Source organism: Zootermopsis nevadensis, unplaced genomic scaffold, assembly GCF_977971745.1.
Source record: "Zootermopsis nevadensis isolate Lab colony 2312 unplaced genomic scaffold, Znev_1.0 Znev_ptg000061l, whole genome shotgun sequence".
Classification (NCBI taxonomy): Eukaryota; Metazoa; Arthropoda; class Insecta; order Blattodea; family Termopsidae; genus Zootermopsis; species Zootermopsis nevadensis.
This window is the reverse complement of record NW_028259192.1, coordinates 18726595-18747861: the sequence shown is the minus strand read 5'-3', so window position 1 is coordinate 18747861 and position 21267 is coordinate 18726595. Positions and strand designations below refer to the sequence as shown.

At 35.4% G+C, this 21267-nt stretch overlaps 2 protein-coding genes across 2 annotated transcripts; one reads left to right on the top strand and one right to left on the bottom strand.

The window, feature by feature from the left end:
• Position 1: 1 nt before the first annotated feature.
• Rrp6 (exosome component Rrp6) lies at positions 2-13442 on the top strand. The gene is made up of 16 exons (XM_022074474.2): positions 2-134; positions 231-364; positions 982-1093; positions 2353-2466; positions 3309-3508; positions 4131-4317; positions 4804-4947; positions 5657-5847; positions 6465-6621; positions 7166-7314; positions 8227-8389; positions 9318-9533; positions 10149-10331; positions 11222-11389; positions 12430-12720; positions 13228-13442. The coding sequence occupies exons 1-16, from the start codon at positions 3-5 to the stop codon at positions 13285-13287; spliced, it is 2601 nt and encodes an 866-aa protein (XP_021930166.1). The 5' UTR covers position 2; the 3' UTR covers positions 13288-13442.
• On the bottom strand, positions 13438-20823 carry Hsp60A (Heat shock protein 60A). The gene is made up of 11 exons (XM_022074485.2): positions 20666-20823; positions 20219-20380; positions 19553-19805; positions 18964-19112; positions 18762-18885; positions 18098-18266; positions 17149-17356; positions 16610-16765; positions 15884-16040; positions 14937-15115; positions 13438-14437 (listed from the first exon to the last, which is right to left on the bottom strand). Exons 1-11 carry the CDS (start codon positions 20666-20668, stop codon positions 14285-14287), a joined length of 1713 nt encoding a protein of 570 aa, XP_021930177.1. The 5' UTR covers positions 20669-20823; the 3' UTR covers positions 13438-14284.
• Between the last annotated feature and the right edge of the window lie 444 nt (positions 20824-21267).

Genomic DNA, 21267 nt, shown 5'->3' with positions numbered 1-21267 from the left:
AAATGGAGGACGTTGGTGGCTCATGTAGTAAGGAAAAACTGAGTACCGACAAAAAAGACTTAGGAAACAAGGAACAAAATGAAAGTTATGAAAGCATTCTTCCAGGCTTCAAAACGTTTGAGGAATTCAGACAGGTGATGCATTTTTCTTTTATGTCAAGTTCGTATGTTGAAGTTTTGTAAGATTTTACTTTTAAATATACATTTTTAATACTGTCATAATTTTTTCAGGCAGGTTTCAAAGCCCTCATGGAAGCTACAAGAAATTCAAATAGTTTACCTACTGGTCAGAGTTGGGATTATTATACAACTTACCCGTCATTTAAAAAGGTTATGGATGCTGAAGGTGCACGTGTACTGAAGCTGTAAGTTTTGCATTAGACGGTATGATGACTTCGATTCACAGCGCATTAGCAGTTACAAAATATTTAGTAGAACCACCTACCTTAAATTTAATGCTCGTATGAATAAATTAAGTACAATCTGCGATTTTATGAGTTTCTGGTTATGATTTGGTTAGTCATTTCAGAATAGTGGCTGTGAACCCATATGGCACAAGGGGCATTGATTAAGAAGTAATGAGTGTAACTTGCATATATTATTGTGAATAATCTTCAGATGTGACACTAGTAGTGACTAATGAGATCCCCAACATGAGTCCAGTTGGCAGAATCAGAAAGTTTTCTAAGTGGAACGAGGAACTGCACATTTTTACAAGATCCCCCGTACCTGCTTTTACTGAATTCAAATTTTACTTAGTTACTATATCTGACAGAGACATTTTTATTTTTGTATCCTAGCATATTTAACCAGTTTTTATTATACTGCTGTTATTGATGCCTTACAAATCATTTACAACACATTAAAACAATTGTTATTATATTAAATTTATTTATGTATGAACTGGTTGCATCTGTAAGCATCCGCTAAACAAATGGAACCAGTTGTGAAGGTGATAATTTCAATTTGTACTGTATTACAGGATATCACTGATACTTCATCACCAGGGTATCAGAGGAAATATTTTGAGACGAGACTTTGAAGAGAAATTTGATTTGATTGTGGATGCAAATGATTCAATTTTGGAACGAGTGGTGAGGACATGCCTGAACACTAAATCATACATAGATTTTTATAGCAGTTTTTGATATAATGGCAATGAAATGGGATTTTATAGCCAGAAAAAATTACTGTCTAGTAAGCTAAGTGGGAAATTGAATTTGGATTCCAATCTGTGAGATAATGATCAACAGTATTGCATTCATACATCTGTACACACAGGCTTGACAAAAATTTATGGATGTTGAATCATTCAGTGTAATTTTAGTTTTTTTAAGATTGGAACAAAATAATTTAGGAAGTATAACATTGTAGAATAAGAGATGGCACGGCATTCTTACCCTATCGTACTCATTTTCATCATCTACAAACTGCATGTTTTTGCATGTGTGCCCCCTGTTTCAGCAGCAGACATCAATATTTTAAATACTAACTGACCTGTGTATTAACTATATACCATTAGTACATTTGAACTTCCTGTCTGGAAAAGATGGTCTCTATATGTGGAGGGTAGCCGTGAATATGTTGAAGACGCAGCTGACAAGGTGTGGTCCTTCTGTTTGGGGCTTGTGCATGGGACTAATTATCCTTCACTAATTATTCCCCACCATAAAATCTACCATGATACAAAATATCACAGATTGCCAAGTACTTAGATAGATTGTTTGGCACATAGTAAACAACAGAAAAGGACATAGGATTTATAACTTGGAATATCAGAAGTCTTTATATGGTAAGTTCACTGAATTGAGGGTGTGAGACATGGGGCTCAGTAGTGGTTTTCATTATAGGCAGGGAATTGATTGACTAGCTGAGTAACCATAAACCGCTGAAGAAAGATTTTGCATCATTTAGTTAATTGCTTTGTTGGTTGATTAGTTATAAGCAATATCATCAGAGCTGCTGCACAAATGTCTGGTGGGTGGAAAAGTACTGGTGTTACTCATTGTGCAGTCTGGAATTATAACGTTATCTTTAGAAAAATAGGAACTAGAAACATGGTGGCTGCATGAAGTATTTGCTTGTGGTTCCCATATATGAAAAATCATTTAATTTGGGTTGTGCCGTATGTATAGTGACATGATCTAAGCATGTGCATTAATAATTCCAGTAGTATTAAAATGGGATCTTTTCCTTCCAGATTCTGAAGTGTACTTTGTCAACAAATTTCTTCTCTTAATACGTGTTCTCACATTTCTCACAATGTTGCTCTCAAGTTGCATACATTGCCATTGTACTTAAGTGTTTCATTGTAAATTAATCTGTAGTTACATCATTATTCTTATTGCTTCAGGGTTTCAACTTGGATGAGATATCGGGTATCCGACGCAATCCTGAACCTGTTCTTGTGGAAGCTGTGGGTTCCTCTGCTCGACCTGTGAGTGGAAGTTGGAACCTGATTCGATCAGTGAGTATAATTGTGTTTGTTTGACAGGATTTTGGTGTTGGATGAAACAGACAACTTTGGGAGAGAACAGGAGTCCAGTATCAGTTCTATGAGGCATTAAGCAACTGGTGTTACTGAGAAACTCTTGTTCTTTTAAGTTGAACGTTCATGTGATAAATGGTTAAACACTTTCATACATGCTAGAAATTGGATTTTTCTTTTACTTGGTTGTGAATGATTCCCATATCAGATAATCCTCAGATAGTAGATTTATGATATCAAGTCAAAGAATAGACAATAGACATTACATCTGTTGAGCACAATCTGTTATACCAAGTTCCTGTAATCATGCATATCTAAGTCAGTATTTTCATGTAGTGAGTGTTTCTTATTAAGAAATTCTGCTTGGGGATTGTCATCATTTACTTCATCCTTTAACAGAACCAAGTACAACTGCTTCTTCTCACATGTTTTATAACATGATGTTTGCTATTCTTTCAGTTTGTAATTTATCAAATCATGTAAGAATGGCCCTATGACTGTAGTCAGGTTATGAGTACCTTAATGTAGTATGTAAATTGCAACTAGCATTTAATATAACTGCTATAATTAATATAAATACATACATATTATAGTGACAACACGTAGTTTCTGAAATTTAAAAAAAACTAGGAAACTATTGCCAACATTTAAAAGAAGCCCAGAAATGTGTACTAAGGAATATTTTGGGGGGAATTTTAAACTCTTTTGTAATGTACCAAAAATAAAATTGAATGGAATAAAGTAATAAGATGAACATTATAGATGAAATTTGGAGAATCCTAAATTTACAATGCTAATGCGGTTTGTTGTTTTTTGTTTAGCAAACTTTATCAGATGGTAACAGTTCTGGTCTACAGCCTGTCCGATTGCTGACCGCGAAGAACATCCAGCGTCCCCAAATAAAGTTCAAGGATAAGATTGACAACTCTTCATTACCATTTGAACCTCGAATTAAAGAAAAACCAAATTCATTGAAACCTCTAGCCGTAACACTCCAACTGTCAGAAGATGGTGAAGAAAGGTACTGCAGGTTCTCTACAGTGTTGTTACTTTTTTGCAGTTTCAGACCTTCTCTTGTTATATGTTGTGTTAATTTCTGTTGTCTAGTTTAATGCTTGTAGCTGTATTAAATTCCACAATCCTGAAACTTCCATTGCACTTTTTGTCATCTTTAGAATTTTTCTTATCACTGTAAAATAACTTTAAAAATTTCTTAAATATGTGTACCACAGTGAGTGCTGTTTATAATTTGACATTAATTTTGTAAGTTGATTGAAGTTAAAAGAATTCTTGCATCAGAACTCCCAAGATCTGCCTTGTACTGAAATCAGAGAAAATGTGTTCTGGGGTGTTGCAACATATGTCTGTTAAAACTGATCGACGCTTCAGATGTGCTTACTACTATCAAAGCTGTTGCCATGATGATGGGGACAGTAAGCATCTCTGAACTGTCTAGTCACTTTCTACCAGACTACATGGTGTTGCATCTCAGGAGATAGTCATCTTCATGTTTAAGAAAACTTTTTGAATGTGTAACAAAGTGGTTTCCTTGAGTTATCCCTTTACTTGGTATGCATAGGCAACAAATGGAAACTTGTGCATTTATCTCCTTTGTTCACCTGTTTTATTGTTGTTCTTTACAGTTTTAGTCATCCGTATGAGTTTGAGTTGGAACATTTTACTCCATCAAACACACAGTTGGAACATACAGAGCCACATGTGTATAAGCCACTAGAAGAAACACCACTGATCATGGTGGATCATGCAGACCAGCTTCCTGATCTCCTGCAAGACCTTGCCAGTTATTCAGAAATTGCTGTGGACCTGGAGGTTAGTAGGACACAGGAACAGTAATTTATATTACATTGGTTTGTTAACATACTTCTTGAGGAACCAGGATTATCATCGTTACTTATATGAATGATTCATGAATTTTTATTGCCTTGTTTAATTGTGTTTGGATGAAATTTGCATATGCCAATGCATTGGACACCCAATATGTACAGTATTGTTGTATTATAGTAATAGTTTACTGAACATGATGTTTATGGAAGCAGCAAACTGTACATTGTTGTTATTTCATACATTTACTATGTTCCTGTCTCTGCTTTTGAAAATTAAAGTTTCCTAGAAAATACTGTAAAGGAGTTGTTAAAAAAGAGTGAATTACATTTCATCTGTCATTATTTATTTGAAAATGTGTAAATAAAATACAAAATTATTAAGTAAATAATTGACAATAGAGCTTCTTACTTCAGAATGCCTTATGGTTCATGTCATATTGTGATTAGTTGATTTCAAGTGGGGCTGTTTCAGCATCACTCATACCGCTCTTTCCAAGGTTTCACCTGCCTGATGCAGATCTCGACAAGAGAGACAGACTACATCATTGACACCCTGCTTCTAAGGGACAAATTACATTGCCTCAATGAGGTTTTCACCAAACGAAGCATCATCAAGGTAAGCTGCTTTTATGAAAGTAAAGTTATTACTTTGCTGTTGTATCACTTTTTTTTTAATGCAAACATTTTAGTCAGACAGCCTGAAGGGATAAGATCACTTAGGAGAACAAGGTTTAGATGGAAGGATAATATTACTAGATGGAGAAGAAACTGAAAACATTAAAGAATCTAAAGGTATACTGTATCTGAAAGGAAGAGGATATGAGAGTATGTGGACTGGATTGATCTGGCTCAGGGTAGGAGGCAGTGACAGGCTGTTCTGAATATGGTAATGAATCTCAGGTTCTGTGAAAGGTACATAATTTTTTTAACTATCTGATTAACTGTTGGTATGTGAAGAACAGCTACACACAGTTAGTTAATTGCCTAGTTAGGTAGCTGTTTGATAGGCTGGGTTAGCCCCAGAAACTTTCTGTACATGGTAATAAAAAGATGAAATCTCAGTGCCCCCCAACAAAGACTTACTACAATGCAACATTTCACAATGACAGTAAATGGCAATAGTTTTTCTCCCAATTCAAAATACACAATTTTTAGTGACCTATCTTTATTTGTATTATTGTAGACAAGAAGTACTTGATTTATTTAATGTTTTATAGACTAATACGAATGTATTTTATAGTTGAATGAATGTTACATTCGAATCCTTCATGTTGTTGTCTCACATTGTTCACTCATAGTAACAGTATATGACATGTTTGTGCCAGGTGTTCCATGGGGCTGTCCATGATATAGAATGGCTGCAGCGAGACTTATGCTTGTATGTGGTGAACATGTTTGATACCCATGAGGCAGCCAAGACCTTAAACTTTTCACAACTATCACTAGCATTCCTGATGAAACATTATTGCAATGTGATAGCAGACAAACACTTTCAGCTTGCAGATTGGAGGATCAGGTATTGTTTGTGCTATCTCATTCTTGTTGTAGTCTGTGTTATGAATTGGAGTCACACTAGTTCTGTAGTGGGATTTCATTCATAGTGTGAGTTTAGATACCCCAAGTGGTACATTAAATTGTTTATTTAAATTAATTTCCACAGATTTTGTTTAGCTTGCAGGGTGCATTATCATAGTTCTTCCTCTTATATTTAGTTCAGCCAAAGATTTCTTGTAGAACATGTATTGGGTTAGTTCATTCTGTCATTGTCTTTGGAATTTATAGCAGGAGTCACTTGTGAAAATGCGAAGTTGAAAATTGACATTGGGTTAAATGATACCAAAGTTATTTGAAATTAAATACAGTTCAGAGCATAGAAGGTTTTATTAAATACAGTGTGAGATATCTCGGGCACTTACTAAAATTAATCAAGTTTAACTGTGAAATGGAAGGAAAATACAGAAATTACAACTTGTATGTGGCAACTCTTTTAAATCTATGCTAGAGAATGCTGAGATATTACCTGAAAGGAGCCCAAGACATCTTGGTTTAATATTCATAAACATCTGAACATATATCATCACCTCTGTATGCCTATCAGTAAATGTGTATGAACAAACATATGTATGTTGGCAGGCCACTGCCTGATGAGTTAGTGATGTATGCTCGTCAGGACACACACTACTTGCTCTATATTTATGACATGATGCAAAATGCATTATTAGATGCAGCGAATGGACAAAGGAACCTCCTACAGTCTGTCTTCCAGCAGAGCACTGAGATTTGCAAGACGGTGAGTATCTACCATATGTCTTCTATCCAGGGGAATGCTGGATTAGTATCAGTCATACCTATTTCCTATACTTTTCACTAAAACTACATTCAAATCAGTCCATTAATGTCATCATATATTATAAATAATGGCAAGTTTTGAAAGGTATGAATTATAATCTCTTGTGAATTAAGGGGTCTTTAATTTCCCCTTTCATCCTTTAATAACACTTCTTGCATTGGTGCTGGTAAACAACATTAAACATGGAAGATGGCTGTCTTCTGGGTTGTAGTGCCATGTAATGTGGTAGGAGGCAACAAGGACCTCTGAAACACTGGTAAACTTCTACCATGCTACGTGGCGCTACAACCGAGAAGACAGTCATCTTCCATGAATTTACCAGCACCAATGCATTGCAATCTTCAGACTCAGTGCTTTGAAAACCTCAGTTCTTACATACAATATGAGTTTTTATTCACATGTGTGTGTTGTTAGAAGATGACATTCCTCAAGCTTAAAAATAAGTTTTTTTGTAATACTGTTCAGTATGTTTGTATTGTCACAGAGGTATGAGAAGCCAGTTCTCCGAGAAGACAGTCATATGCTCCTGTACCGACGCAACAAGAAACTCTTTGACAATCGCCAGCTATATGCTTTGCAAAAATTGTATCAGTGGCGTGATAGAATTTCCAGGGAGGATGATGAGAGTACAGGGTGAGTTCAGTGTCAATTGCTTTAACCCTTTTTTGTTTCAATTAATTGTCCTGACTCATGATACTAACAGGCCAGTTAATTGAATTGTATTTGTACATACTGTTGCATTTGACACAGAGTTCTTTACATTTCAATTATGGCTTTAAGAAATATACCGTTTTACGTGAATTTTATTTTATTTCTACGTATTAATAATATATAGGTTTTACAGTTATGTGCTTGCCTTAATAGGAAACCTCTGCTACAGTGAAACACTATTTGATTGATGGGGATTTCAGAAGATCCTTATTTATAATTAGAACACAGTTTCACACAGTGAATCAATATAATTGATACATGGTTTTTCTGCTCAGTAGAACTAGCACTAAGATAGAATATTTCTTGCATTGACAAAACACATGATTAGTCAGACTGCTGTAATTCTCTGTGCTGAGTGGTATAGTGATCCTGTGGTGACATCTGCAGATACAAACTGGGATCTCCAAAGCGATGTCTTTACCTGAGCAAAGAGGAAGTAGTTGTCTAAAGATACATCTAGGGGATGAGGAGGGGAAGCCAGCACTTATGTTCTCAGGCCTGGATCAAGATTTTCACATCACAACGTTGATGGACTGTTATATTATTCTGAAAGTAAATTACATCATTCCACGATACATGAAGATAGCTGTCATGGGTTGTAGCACCTTGTAGTCTGATAGAAGTGTTAAACTCTCTGCTGTGAGAACCTAAAGTCTTCCATTCATGAAGTTTCCCATATGGCAGTGCCATGATGTAATGGTTGCATTGACATTAGTATCTACTGTATGTGGTAGGCAACAGACATGCAGCATGGTGGTTGTGTGTGTTTACATTGTGTTGAACTATCCAGTGAACTGGAGTAATTAGTTACTGTGTCTCCATGTTCTCAAACAGGTATGTATTGCCAAACCACATGATGCTTCAGATTGCGGAATCTTTGCCAAGAGAAATGCAAGGTATTATGGCATGCTGCAACCCTATTCCTCCTCTTGTACGACAGAACTTGCTCACTCTCCACAACATAGTTCTGGAAGCTCGGAATCAGCCCCTTGTGAAGGTGAGAACATCAGCCCCTGCTTTGTTCTACTACTCAGAAAGATATTCTCTGTGGGATAGGCAGAATAGTGCAGTCTTTGTGCAAATTAATTTATAATGAAAAATGAAGTTTCAAACTAAGTTTGTAATGCAGGATTGCATTCTACCTGTATAGTAGCCCTCAGTTTAGATAATTGTAACCAATTATTCAGACATCAGCACAAGTGGCTAGCATATCTTGGTAGGCAGAAAATGAAATGTGCAACAGACCATACATGCACTCAAACATTTCTAGTAATAAGGTTTATAGATCACCATTATAATTCTTTAATGACAGTAGCTACAAGAGATTTTAAGTGGTGACAAAAGGTTACATTTGGCATGTGGGTAATTTCAGATATTCTTTATTTTGGAATGTCATTAGAGACTATTCATGCATACAGTTACAAAGGAAATAGACAAAATCCACTAAATTTAGTAAAATTAATTATGAGAACATATTTTGTTAATTATATAATTTTTTATTAATTTAAATGTCTGGCAATTCCAATATAATCAAAAGATTCTTCCAGCATTACACTATTTAAGAAACTGAACCAGCATGGATGAGAGCTTGTAGTTTTAAATACAGAATGCTAAGATTTTTGTAACTTCACTTGTAACTGAGTTGTGTGGATCATGTCAAAAATGAACAAAATAGTGATTGAAAGGTGAAAAGTTACAGTATGATATTTATGTGACACTAGGAGTCTTGTGTGTAGCAGTCATTTGCTCCTACATCTTGGTTTCATATTTGACTCTCAAAGTCTAATGTTTACCTAGCTCTGCTGCAGCTCTTGATTATAATCAAGAGTTAATTGCAACATCACCTGCCTTTGAGGTGATATTTCTTGGTCAAAATGGAAATTATTTTCAGTTTAACATTAAGGGCAAGTGTGTTGTTTGTTCAGCCTATCCTGGAGGAAGAGTTGAGGACAAGGGTCAGTACCCAGACCTGGAACAAGGTGAACCTGGATGGAGTCCTTCACTGCCCTCATGATCTCACACACATACAGGACTTTAGGGATGACCTTCCAACTCTTCTTGGAAGCACATATAATGCTAATGAGATAAAAGCTGGGGTGCTGAATATACAGAAGACAAAACCAATAATCTCACTGTTTGAGGTAATATACCTACACTTAGATGGCTGTCTTCTGGGTTATAGTACTGTATAGTCTGGTAGAAGTTTACCAACATTTTGGAGGTACTTGCTGCCTCCTCATTGCTCTGATGATGTAGGCAGCAGAGACCTCTGAAATGTTAACACTTGAAGAATGTTTTGAAGTTAAACTGCATTGAAATTGTATCACATAGTAACAATCCCCTCATTCATTGAATATCTACAATAATCATTCTTATAATTTAACCTAATATTCCACACCACACATTTACTGTGGCTGACTTTTAAGACATTTAGTTTGCTTTACTGTTACCTGTACTTAGTTTTAAGGACTATATGTAATTTTGGTTATCAAAACATGGTGCAGATATTATGGCAGTGAGATTTTGAGTATTACAGATACACTGAACTGCTGATCTTCTCTTTGGCTTAACTCATTAAAGTACATAGTAATTTCAGGAATATTTTGTCATTCACTTCAGTTCCTATATCCATTTGTGCAGAACACACATCACCCCATTTGCTCCATTAATAGTATATTAAAAGTATGTCTGCTTATTTATAACTTTACAGTTTATGTGTGTGTTTATGTATATTCTGGTGTTTTAATTATGTGAAGGCTGAAACACCTGAAGCAGACATTGACACCCATGACTATGTGACATTTGTATGTCCATATGAACGGTACAAGCGAGTGAAGCCATTTGTCCAGTCACAGGAATCTGCTTCAGCATCCACTGAAGATGTTGCAGCAGTAAATGGAACAAGGCAAGACGGCGATGATGAGGAGCAGATGCAGAGGGTAAGTCCAAGAACATCTCCATCCAGCTCCTAGCAGTGTAAAAAAATTTATGTCTGATTGTGAATGTCAACTATAGGAAGGTACAGTAAGACCTGCTTATAACAGAATCTCAAATGGACTAAAAAATTTCCATTTGATACATGTGCTTGTTGATGAAGGATATTGCGCATTTCATACCCCATGTATTTATGATCCAAATTATACTGTAAGTCAGAAATATGTGTATACTATACTTTGAGTATATCACATTTTTACTTTCTAATTTCTTTTCTTCATTCATTCTTTCTTCTTTGCAATGGTTCATCAAAGTATTTTGTACATATTGTCAGTGGTTGGTTTCCCACCTCCATATTTTTGCAAAAGTATTTTGTCACAGATTTTGCAGATCACATGGTAATTAAGAAACTCATGACACAAAAAATACTAGTAGTAAATATTGGAGCAGACTGTTTTTATGTTAAATTATAAATTAAAATATTTTCCATTGGTCTCAGTATTGAACAGTTTTGGTTTATTTGAGATAATTATGCATTAGTTTATTTGTAGGACTAGAGAAATTTTCTGATCAAGGCAATTTCTGCTCAATTCAAGTTCTGTTTTTGACATTAGCCAAATAGAATTGTTTATTGAATACAGAAATTCTTTGCCCAGTGCATGTTTATGTAACACAGATTTGTTGATGTGTTTGATCACAAATTTTTACACTTCATAACATGTAAAAACAACTTGAGTCACTTCAGTTACAAATCCAGTAGTTTTCTTTTGCAGTGATAAATTTTATGGATTACAAGTAGTGTGTCAAAATAAAATAATAATAAAATTGCAGAAAACAATTGTAACATTTAGACCAGTGATGTACATGGAACTTCATGGTTATGAAAAATGTGCAGGTAAAGGTGGACCTTACGGAAATCAATTCTAAGATGGTAACAAAGAAGGGTGAAGAAAAAGGAGAGGGTACCAACAATGCTGAAATCATACACTCACAACCATCATCATCACTGCTGCTACAACTAAAGCCTGAAGAGTCAGAAGGGGTGGAAACATTAAGAAGCAAGGTAAGACACAAGTGGCGAAGTACGTAATTGGATTAGTTTGATAAGTAAAGTAAAGTAAAGTTTGTCCCACTATACGCCATGTAGGCGTTTGGGGTGAGTGGAGGTATAGCTCCTCTCTTCCTTGACCTCGGCACTAGATGGGGGTGAGTGGTCAGCCCCGGCCGGCTTTACCCCCGGGAAAAGACCCCGGTACCCATTGTAGAGGAGGCTGGGTGGGCCCCAGAGCCGGTCTGGACGTAGAGGCTAGAGGAAAAATCCTCTGCCCCCGTCGGGGATCGAACCCCGGTCGTCCAGCCCGTAGCTAGTCACTATACTGACTGAGCTATCCCATATAAAAATGCATGGGGCTAGAGGAACCAAGTTTTGTTTGTTTTGGTTGTACACTGGGGAAGGCAAGAGTCTTGAAGCAAATTGCAAGGCATAAAATAATATATTGTTGATTTTTAACACTAAATAGTATTTTAAAATGTGTCAGTTGTTAATTCTTCATTATAATCAGTGACCAGTAAGGCTTGAGAGTTTCCATTGCATTGTGATATTTTATAAAGAAGTGTAAAGAATTTGTTTGGGGAAGAACATGTGAAATTTAGTTTTTGCAGTAAGAAATATATAATGTATATTATCAGACTTCCCTTTGCTGGTCTGTGCTTCATTGTTACAATTGTAGAGTTCAAGAAAGCAAACATTGTTTTATGAACTTTCTTTGTATTAATACATTGTTTTTAATACTATCAAAAACAAAATTCCACTACAGAATATGTGAATACAAGGTGCCCATTTGTGATTCACTGTGGACTTATTCGAATATGGTTCTGACCTTATTCTTGGTAGTAATTAGTTAAGATTCAGTAAATTCCAATTTGAGATTTCTCTGATGAACAGTGAACTTTATCACTAAATTGAGGAGTGTTACTAAGAGGTTTTCCACTGTAATCATCGCAGTCTTATCATCTTCCAGTATTCATTCAACAACAAATGTTGAGAGTTGTATAATCTTAAAAGACCAAGTAATTAATACACACTTTTCTGTATTTTTTCAGGTTTCAAGAAAGCGTAAAAATTTTAACAAGAAATTCTCCATTGCCCAGCCTGAACAGAATAATAGTGATGCACAGTCATGTAAAAGACCAAAGCCAGATGAATCTGTCAAAGATAACATTTCTTCACCACATTACACACCACACACTGGCAATAAAAGAGGAAAACGTGGGAAAAAGAGGCAGAATGAAGAAGGTTTCCAGCCATTTGACTACAGTAAAGTGAATTTCAGCAGGTTCCAGGGTGGTAGCAAGGTGTCTGTGACAAATCACAGAAATGAACAAAAGCCAAAGGTAAGTTGGTAGTTTATATATAATTCATTGCATATTAGACATGTTTCAATTGTTTTAATTTTTCACTCTGTACCATACCTTATCATAGTTTTCATTATTATCTCTTGTAACGTTGCCTAAACTTAAAAAGTTGATAAAGTACAGCCAGGTACTGGGTTTGATGTAATCAAACTGAAGTTCAAGATAGTAATAACATCCAGAAGTCAGCCTGTCACACAGCAAGAGATATAACCCAAAGTCTTCATAAATGCCATGTTTGCCACTAATACCACCTTTGTAATATTAATGAGGATTTATGGTACTGCTGGCAAGTATCAGTATCACGGTTTGAAACCTGCTTTAGAAAATGTCTTCTTGGATGTGTTGCAGTATCTAGTGTGGTACAAATTGATTGTCTGTAGATCTTAGAAATTTAGGCTTGCACATACCTAGACCAAACATAACACAAACCTGTCATCTTTGGTGCCTTCAAAGATGTCATGCCATTTTTAATCTCATTTCTCTTAGGGTAAAAAGAGAAGACGTGGGAAGAACAAAAGTATGACATTTGGAAGGGAACAGTGGTAGCCACCGGTGTAGAGGACACTGCAAGATCCCTTGAAAGTAAAGGAGAAAACCTTCACAGTAAGTGCTACTTACAGTGCATTCTTCTTGTTTTTAGTTTAATAAATCTATGATTTTGTACAGATTTTAATTGTACCAAATAAAAAATAACAATTGGTTATATTTTTTTTATTTCAGTACATGTAACAAAATTCACATGGAATATGAAACTGAAAAACAATGAACTGTTTATTCTGTTACAAGATATTCAGAACTTATTTACATTGCAATTAGCTTGCACCTCATGCATATATAATTCATGTATCTGCTTCTTTCAAGCTTCTAAGTTTTAACACTTCAATTACCTTGGCATCACAAAGATGAATGTATACCAAGAGTAAAATGTTCAATAATTTGGCATAACAGGGATACCACACATTTAATTTAAACAAATCATGACAATGGAATGAATAAATGCTTTGAAGTATGAGGTCAGAACAATGTCCATGAGATTACAACACATCCTTCACAGTTTACAATGCAAGGACCTAGACTATGGCCAATTTACACATTATGTGAAGTAAGCAACAGTGAGTAGTGCCAGTTTTTATTTATTGGAACTGTCAACAGGTTTTCCAGCAGCAGATAACAAAAGGGAACTTTGTCCACTGTGAAGAGACCTATTCAAGTGTTAATATTCAACAAACTGGTATTCCGATAATGCATACCAGTCAACTCACAACTACCAGAGGTTTAGTTATACACGAAATAAGTTTTGGCATGATCAATTAAAAACATCTATTACTACATGACCAATGGAAATCTTGTATAATTCTTTCCATTCATAGAAGATTTTGAGCTCTTATTTAACTTCTCCCCCTACAGAAACATTTGCAACATACACATGAACCTCACACAATGCAATATCTCTTGTGGTGACACTAGGGTATTCTGGTTTCTTTCACTTCTTCTCTTCAGTCTTTTAATCCTGTGTTGATGACATTAACTGGTTTAGAATTACTTACATCATACCACCCATCCCCCCCATTCCTCCCATACCACCCATCCTGCCATCTGATCCCATCTCTTCCTTTGGAATATCAGTTATAACAACTTCAGCTGTTGTTAACAATGATGCAACTCCAGCTGCATCTGTCAGGGCTGTTCGGACAACCTGTAAGAAATTACATGATCACAACTTCTTAAAAATAACCATTTCAGCCATATGAGTAAGGACTAGCCAGACAGCTGAATTAGAGAACAGTAACAATTCAGAATTGCCATACTTTTCAAAAGGTTGCATCAATGTTTCAGCAGTGGAGCAAATCACTTGTCCTTAAAGAGGAACTGCACAGCACATGTATGACATATACATGGGAAAACTACATGAATGCTTAAGGAAATGGGGAGGGAGAGGTAAAGATCACTTGTGTGTTCCAGAAAATCATCCAAGGCCCAATAAATGTGAGCAGTGGTTTGTCACGAAAACCAATGCTGATGGATAACAGAAGCTGGTGCACACTGTTTCTTGTTTTAAAAGTCAATGTCTGACATGCAACCACCCTATATGACATATTTTTGTGAGACTGGTAGGCAATGATAGTGATTTATCATAATATTTTGCCTTTTAAAAACTTTCATATCTGGGTGAGATTTAAGAGAAAATTAATTACCTTGGTAGGATCAATGATGCCCTTCTCTATCATATTCACATACTCATTGTTCATTGCATCATATCCAATTTCACTATCCAGTTCTTCAACTTTAGCAACCACCACTGAAGCGTCAGTGCCTGCATTCTTTGCAATCTGCATGCAAGGCGTTCGCAAAGCCTTGCGGACAATGTCCACTCCTGTCAAAAGTGAAATCCATTATTTTCAAATCAACTTCTGGAGTTGTCCTTGGGAAACTAATAGTTGCTCAGTCAGTAAAGAAATTCTATCTTTTGCAGGGCCCAAAGATTCAATTCCATGTTCACAACAGCCCATCACTGGGCCCTATACAGGGGCAAGATGAATCCAAAACCACACCTTCAAATCTTATTTCTGGTGAAGTTCTCAAAAGTGGCCTCTTCCCTCGACATTTTACAACCAGAATTTTGTATGTACCCCATCTTTTGCTATGAGTATGAATTTAAAAATGAGCTGAAATACACTGAAAGTGTAACACAATAACTGCAATGTGAAGGTAAATTTTAATTATTGGAAACTATAGTTTTAAGTGTGACATGTTTCGATCTATGGTATTTAGTAGGGCAGACCTAACAGTATATTCAGGTCTCAATGTCAGTAGGATCCAATGATTGGCTTTTGATAACAGCAGGATATTTCTTGAACTGAACACAATGAACCCGGTTAAAAAAAATTGCTGTCAAGCCAAAATGCTATATTAGTCATTCTACAAAGTTTTCACTACAAATACAAAATAATTTTTAATAAAAGTTTTCTCCTGGTGTCACAGTAGGTACAGTGTGTGTGTGTGTGTGTGTGTGTGTGTGTGTGTGTGTGTGTATGTATGTATGTATGTATGTATGTATGTATATATATATATATATATATATATATATATATATATATATATATATAGACACACACTATTATCACTCACTGCTAGTACATACCTGTTGCTTGGTCACCATTTGATGTATGAATACTGGTCAGAGTTGGAATGCACCTCAGCAGAGCAGTGCCACCACCTGGAACAATTCCCTCCTCTACAGCAGCTCGTGTCGCATTGAGAGCATCATTAACACGGTCCTTCTTCTCATTCACCTCCACCTAATGAAAATATATTTATAATTCACCTAATGACACTTTTTCAATAGTTTAGACTACTTAGCGTCAAATGAGTCTCCAAGCCAAGGTTTGAACTCTGGACCTTCCTAATGAAAATAAAGAAGGCAGTTCAGTGATCATAGCCCATACTTCCCACAGCTTAGTATGATTGATTATTTACTCTGTTATCAGACTCATTATTCGCTTCATGATTTTGATCATGACAGTCCCGAGCTACAATCCAAAATGGAGAGCAGGAGACACTCAAATCCTCGGCCTTAATGTCATCATCTAACAGAGCTGTAATGTAAACCTGTCACACTATGAAGCATAAAATATAATTATTTATCTTCAACAAAGTTGAACAAAGCTAATATACAGATGTCCAAATGCCAAATCACCCATTTGAAATATACATACATTTCACATAGCACTATGTACATCAATGCAATAATGATAAGATTAACTCATTAACACTTTCTACAAATTGTTATATACTGCTGAATGTTTTAAGAACTATATCTAGTTTTGAAGATTATATACTTCAACATTGTAGCGTTTCTATTACACACCTCACTTGATCCTCCGACTTTAAGCACCGCTACACCAGAAGCCAATCGTGCCAGTCTTTCTTGTAGTTTCTCCTTCTCATACTCTGATGTAGTACTGGAAATCTGGTCACGAAGCTGTTCAGTACGGCGATCTATGTCAGACTTCTTGCCTTTACCCTATTAACAAAAGTTTCACTTCTATGTCAGTCTTCTTGCCTTTATGCTATTTATAAACACCACGTTGAATATGATTTTGTATGAAAATGATGGTGATCTGAGATGGAAGATAAAATATTCCCAAAATACCAATACTGTAACTTTTGCAGTATCCATGCTTCTAACCCTCTTAGGGTTAAAAGAAGTGTGATTTGTCATAAATAAATTATCTTTACCTACATGCATACAACGAAAGAAGATGAAGTTCCAGGAATTAAAACGAGAAGCTGAGAATGGGGAAAACTGGAGAGCTCTTTTTGGGCAGAGCAATGGACCTGTCATAAGACAGAACACTGAATAATAACATGCATACCAACTACAGTAACTGCCACAAATGTTGTTACCCGGAGTATTAGTGTATCATCCTTAGTGATGACAATTTCTCCCACTTGACCCAGGTCTGAGAGTTGAACATCCTCAATCTTGATTGTGTTGGCCTCATCTCCAAATACAATTCCACCTGTAGCAATAGCCATGTCATGAAGTGTAGCTTTGCGATTATCACCAAAACCAGGGGCTTTAACAGCAGCTACTTGAAGCCCAATTTTTAATCTGAAAGATAATTTTACAGTAACACAACTTTCTTCATTCTGATCTTACTTTCTGTATCAACCATATTTCACCAACATATTCTGAACAGCGCCATTCACTTGGTCCCTCATGAAAGTGTTATCAACTCCATGGTACAAGGCATTCTCTGATGTGTTAATATGTATGAGCGAGTGAAGAAATTCCATTATGAAACCTGAAATTCATAATTATGTCTGCAGAAATTCCACTAGTACTATACTGTATATTCCAAAGAGCCAGTCTTCCAAATATGTATTATACAACCTCAAAATATGAGATGACTGGGAGACCACAGCAGAGTTTCTTTGGTATTTATCTTTGACTTTACTTACCTTAAAAGTACAAATGATAAAAATTAACATGGTAGATTATTGGCATCAAACTACATGGGATCAGAATGTGTAAGAATGTCAATGAAAGATATGTTAACTGAAATGCATCCCTGGGACTTCATATAAACTACAGAGAACAAATCTCACTTTAAAGGGGAGGTTTGGTGATGGTGGTGGCAAATTACATACTTTGAAGAGGTCACACACTAACATCACTGCCCATCCCATTCCAGCTCAACCCCTATTTTAAAAAATAATGTATAATATACTCATAATGCTAAAAAAAATTCTCAAGAGTATTAAAACAAAACAAGCTTCCCTTATGACTTTCATGACCATCTACTATTTATTTGGACCCTCAATACTTGTTAAGTGGTCAGTATAAACTCACCGATTCACAACCAGAGTGCTAAGGGCTTCACCATCAACATCTTCAGCAATAATTACCAATGGTTTCCGCTGAACATTTGCCAGTTCAAGGGCTGGAATAATAGACTGAACACTGGAGATCTTCTTCTCACTTAGAAGCAACAAACAGTCATTAAATTCAACTTTTGCACCTGAAAGTAAAGCAATAACATCTCAGCTAATTGAATTGCACATTCATCTTAAACTACACTTCTTTCACAATCATTATCATTACCACAATGAATTACCTTGCTATAACTGGCCCATTCACATCATCTCAAAGACTGAAGCATGTACAGGTTACATATGGTATTCTTCTTTTGTCTATGATCAATACTGTATATTTCCTAATATGCCACTTGGAAGTCCCTTCAGGATTCCTATTCTTGCAACATAATTGTTTAATACTGTTTTAAATGTCATGAAATTTTGATCCACACTTCTGACAAAATATCTCCTTATATAAGATGGAAACTGCCACCACAATTTTACTTCAATGTAATGTGTTGGGATAATGTAGGTACAATTTTTTGAGATTAATTTCGCAGTTATGTCACCAGAATGTAGAGTTTTTCTATATTATTCTTATATGTAAAAACCTTACAATTACAAAGAATGTTGGGAAAGAAAAACCGAAATACTCATACCTTTTGATGTATTAATGAAGTAAGGTGATATGTATCCACGATCGAACTTCATGCCTTCAATTACTTCCAGCTCATCATTTAGAGTTTTTCCATCCTTAACTGTGATCACACCTTCCTTGCCAACCTATAGAGACATACAACACAATCAAAAATATTCCACAATATAATTACAATTTATATTTACTCAAACATCACTATCTACCTTCTTCATTGCTTCTGATATGAGATCACCAACATTTCTATCCCCATTAGCAGAAATTGTTGCTACCTGGGCAATCTCTTCTGGGGTGGTAACAGGTTTTGATAAGGATTTCAAATTTTCTTTAATTGCATCTACAGCCATCATAACACCTGCAATATATAAACAATAATCACAACTTTAGGCCATACTGGAATTACTACAATACACCTTACATACACATCTTATAATGTTATCAGCAAACTAACCTTATGCTATTAAGTTTAACTGCTGATTATTCTGACACTAGCACAACAATTAATTAATATACTGTCTAAATTAATATGATGTAATCTGCCAGTACCACAAGAATTTATCTATTTTAATAACTACACAAAGAAACATGTACTTCTAATTTGTTGAGAACTGTACAATGTAATTTAATATTCCATTATTCAAAAAGTTCAAGAATTTTCAATGCAATATTCTGAAATAACAGTCAAAGAGACCTGTTTCCCTCATGTGTAAGACTTCTACTGAATGTATCATGTCAGCTACAAATAAAAAAAATACTTCAAATACATTTCTGAAAATTTCATACACAATACAATACCTCTTCTTATTTCAACAGGGTTTGCACCCTTGCTAATCTTCTCAAAACCTTCTTTAGCAATAGCTCTGGCAAGAACTGTAGCTGTTGTTGTACCATCTCCTGCCTCTTCATTTGTATTGTTAGCAACATCTTGAACCAACTTTGCTCCAATGTTCTGGAATTTATCTTTTAATTCCACACCTTTTGCTACTGTTACACCATCCTTTGTGATTTTAGGGCTGCCCCATGACTGTTCCAATATCACATTACGACCCTGAAATATTTGTTAAATAGTATATTTAATTTTACCTTGTATCTAAATATAAATACTCTGTTTATCTGACACCATTCATGTATCTAGAGATTAAGAGATTATAAAAACAGATGTGTTTAAATGGAACAGAGTGCAAGGTTAGGTGAACTAGTTACAATACATTGAAATTATACGTTTGTACCATACATTCTTCATATGTTCTTGTTGACTGTTTTTAATTTGTGTAAAAAGTATACAAACATAAATGACATTAACATTAATTATGGATTGGTGAGGTTAGTGAAGTCTAAAAATCTGTATTGACAAATTTGAATGTAGACACTCCTACAAACACACTGAAATTTCTATTTATGTTTCCAGATATATGTGAAACATATATTAAGACTAAGCAGTCACGTGACAAACAAACCAACCTTTGGTCCCATTGTAACAGCTACAGCATCTGCAAGAATGTCTACTCCCTGCAACATGAGGGCTCGCACTTCTGGTCCAAATCGTATATCCTTCGCCATAAACCTGACTTGGGACAAGTGGCATGCTGCTTTTGAACGCAGTACACGTGGAAGCCGATGCATCTGAAAAATTGGCATTCCTAACCTATGTATCCTAATATAAAATATGAACTAGCTAAAAATGAACCATACACTCCATGGAAGATATTTTTCCGGCACTCATTAAAGAATTAATATCGTAACTAACATTAAACGAAACAATGTTTCGTAAGCCTCAAAAATTTCTTGCTTAATATTCAAAACTGCAAACATTTAATAGAACTGTTCTGATTCCATGTATATAAATTTATACGCCTGAAAATAAGGCAAAACGTTATCAATTCTAATTACCAAATTACAAATTATTACCATGTTATTTAGTTCCAGCAAAACCCGATTGATATTCTACTCGACAAGAAGCAACACACGCCGACTCAGTTACACGCTGAGAGAGAAGGTCGCGGAGTGCACATGGCCGGCAATTTCTAAACTAGGCCCCAAACAGAGTATAATATAATACAAGGCGATTATTTGTTAAACCCAATCCTCTCCAATGTGTTTACGTAAGAAGTTTTATTTGTATATTTGCGCCTTCTTATCATATACGTTTACTACTAAAGTACACCTATTTCATTATATATTTTAAATTAAACTATACAACTGTATAAATTTATGTACACTTTGGGGCCTCTTCTTCTAGAATGTACCACTTAGATGATGTAACTTCGTAAATTTCTGCTGAGCCATGTATGAATATTATTGAAATTAAATTTTCCTCTGTTTAGACCTGCATTTCTGTTTTAATTCCCTTTTTATGCTTAATTACACGAGTTATTCCGTAAATCAAATGAATTGAGTGTTGTAGATATTCTATGCACGGTTTGCAGATATACAATTTGCCACCTGTTGGTCTTAGGGTCGAACTAATGAAACATGAGTATTTATGTTCATATCGGCAGAAGGTTTCTAGA

Bases quoted from the DNA above. Each gene is read 5' to 3' on its own strand.
- Rrp6 (XM_022074474.2), top strand. From the start codon at position 3: ATGGAGGACGTTGGTGGCTCATGTAGTAAGGAAAAACTGAGTACCGAC. The intron at 365-981 runs GTAAGTTTTGCA...ACTGTATTACAG, and splicing joins GGTGCACGTGTACTGAAGCT to GATATCACTGATACTTCATC. The intron at 12,721-13,227 runs GTAAGTTGGTAG...CATTTCTCTTAG, and splicing joins GAAATGAACAAAAGCCAAAG to GGTAAAAAGAGAAGACGTGG.
- Hsp60A (XM_022074485.2), bottom strand. The intron at 17,357-18,097 runs GTGAGTTTATAC...ATTATCTTTCAG, and splicing joins AGCACTCTGGTTGTGAATCG to ATTAAAAATTGGGCTTCAAG. The intron at 16,041-16,609 runs GTGTGTAATAGA...TATTTTCATTAG, and splicing joins AAGTCGGAGGATCAAGTGAG to GTGGAGGTGAATGAGAAGAA.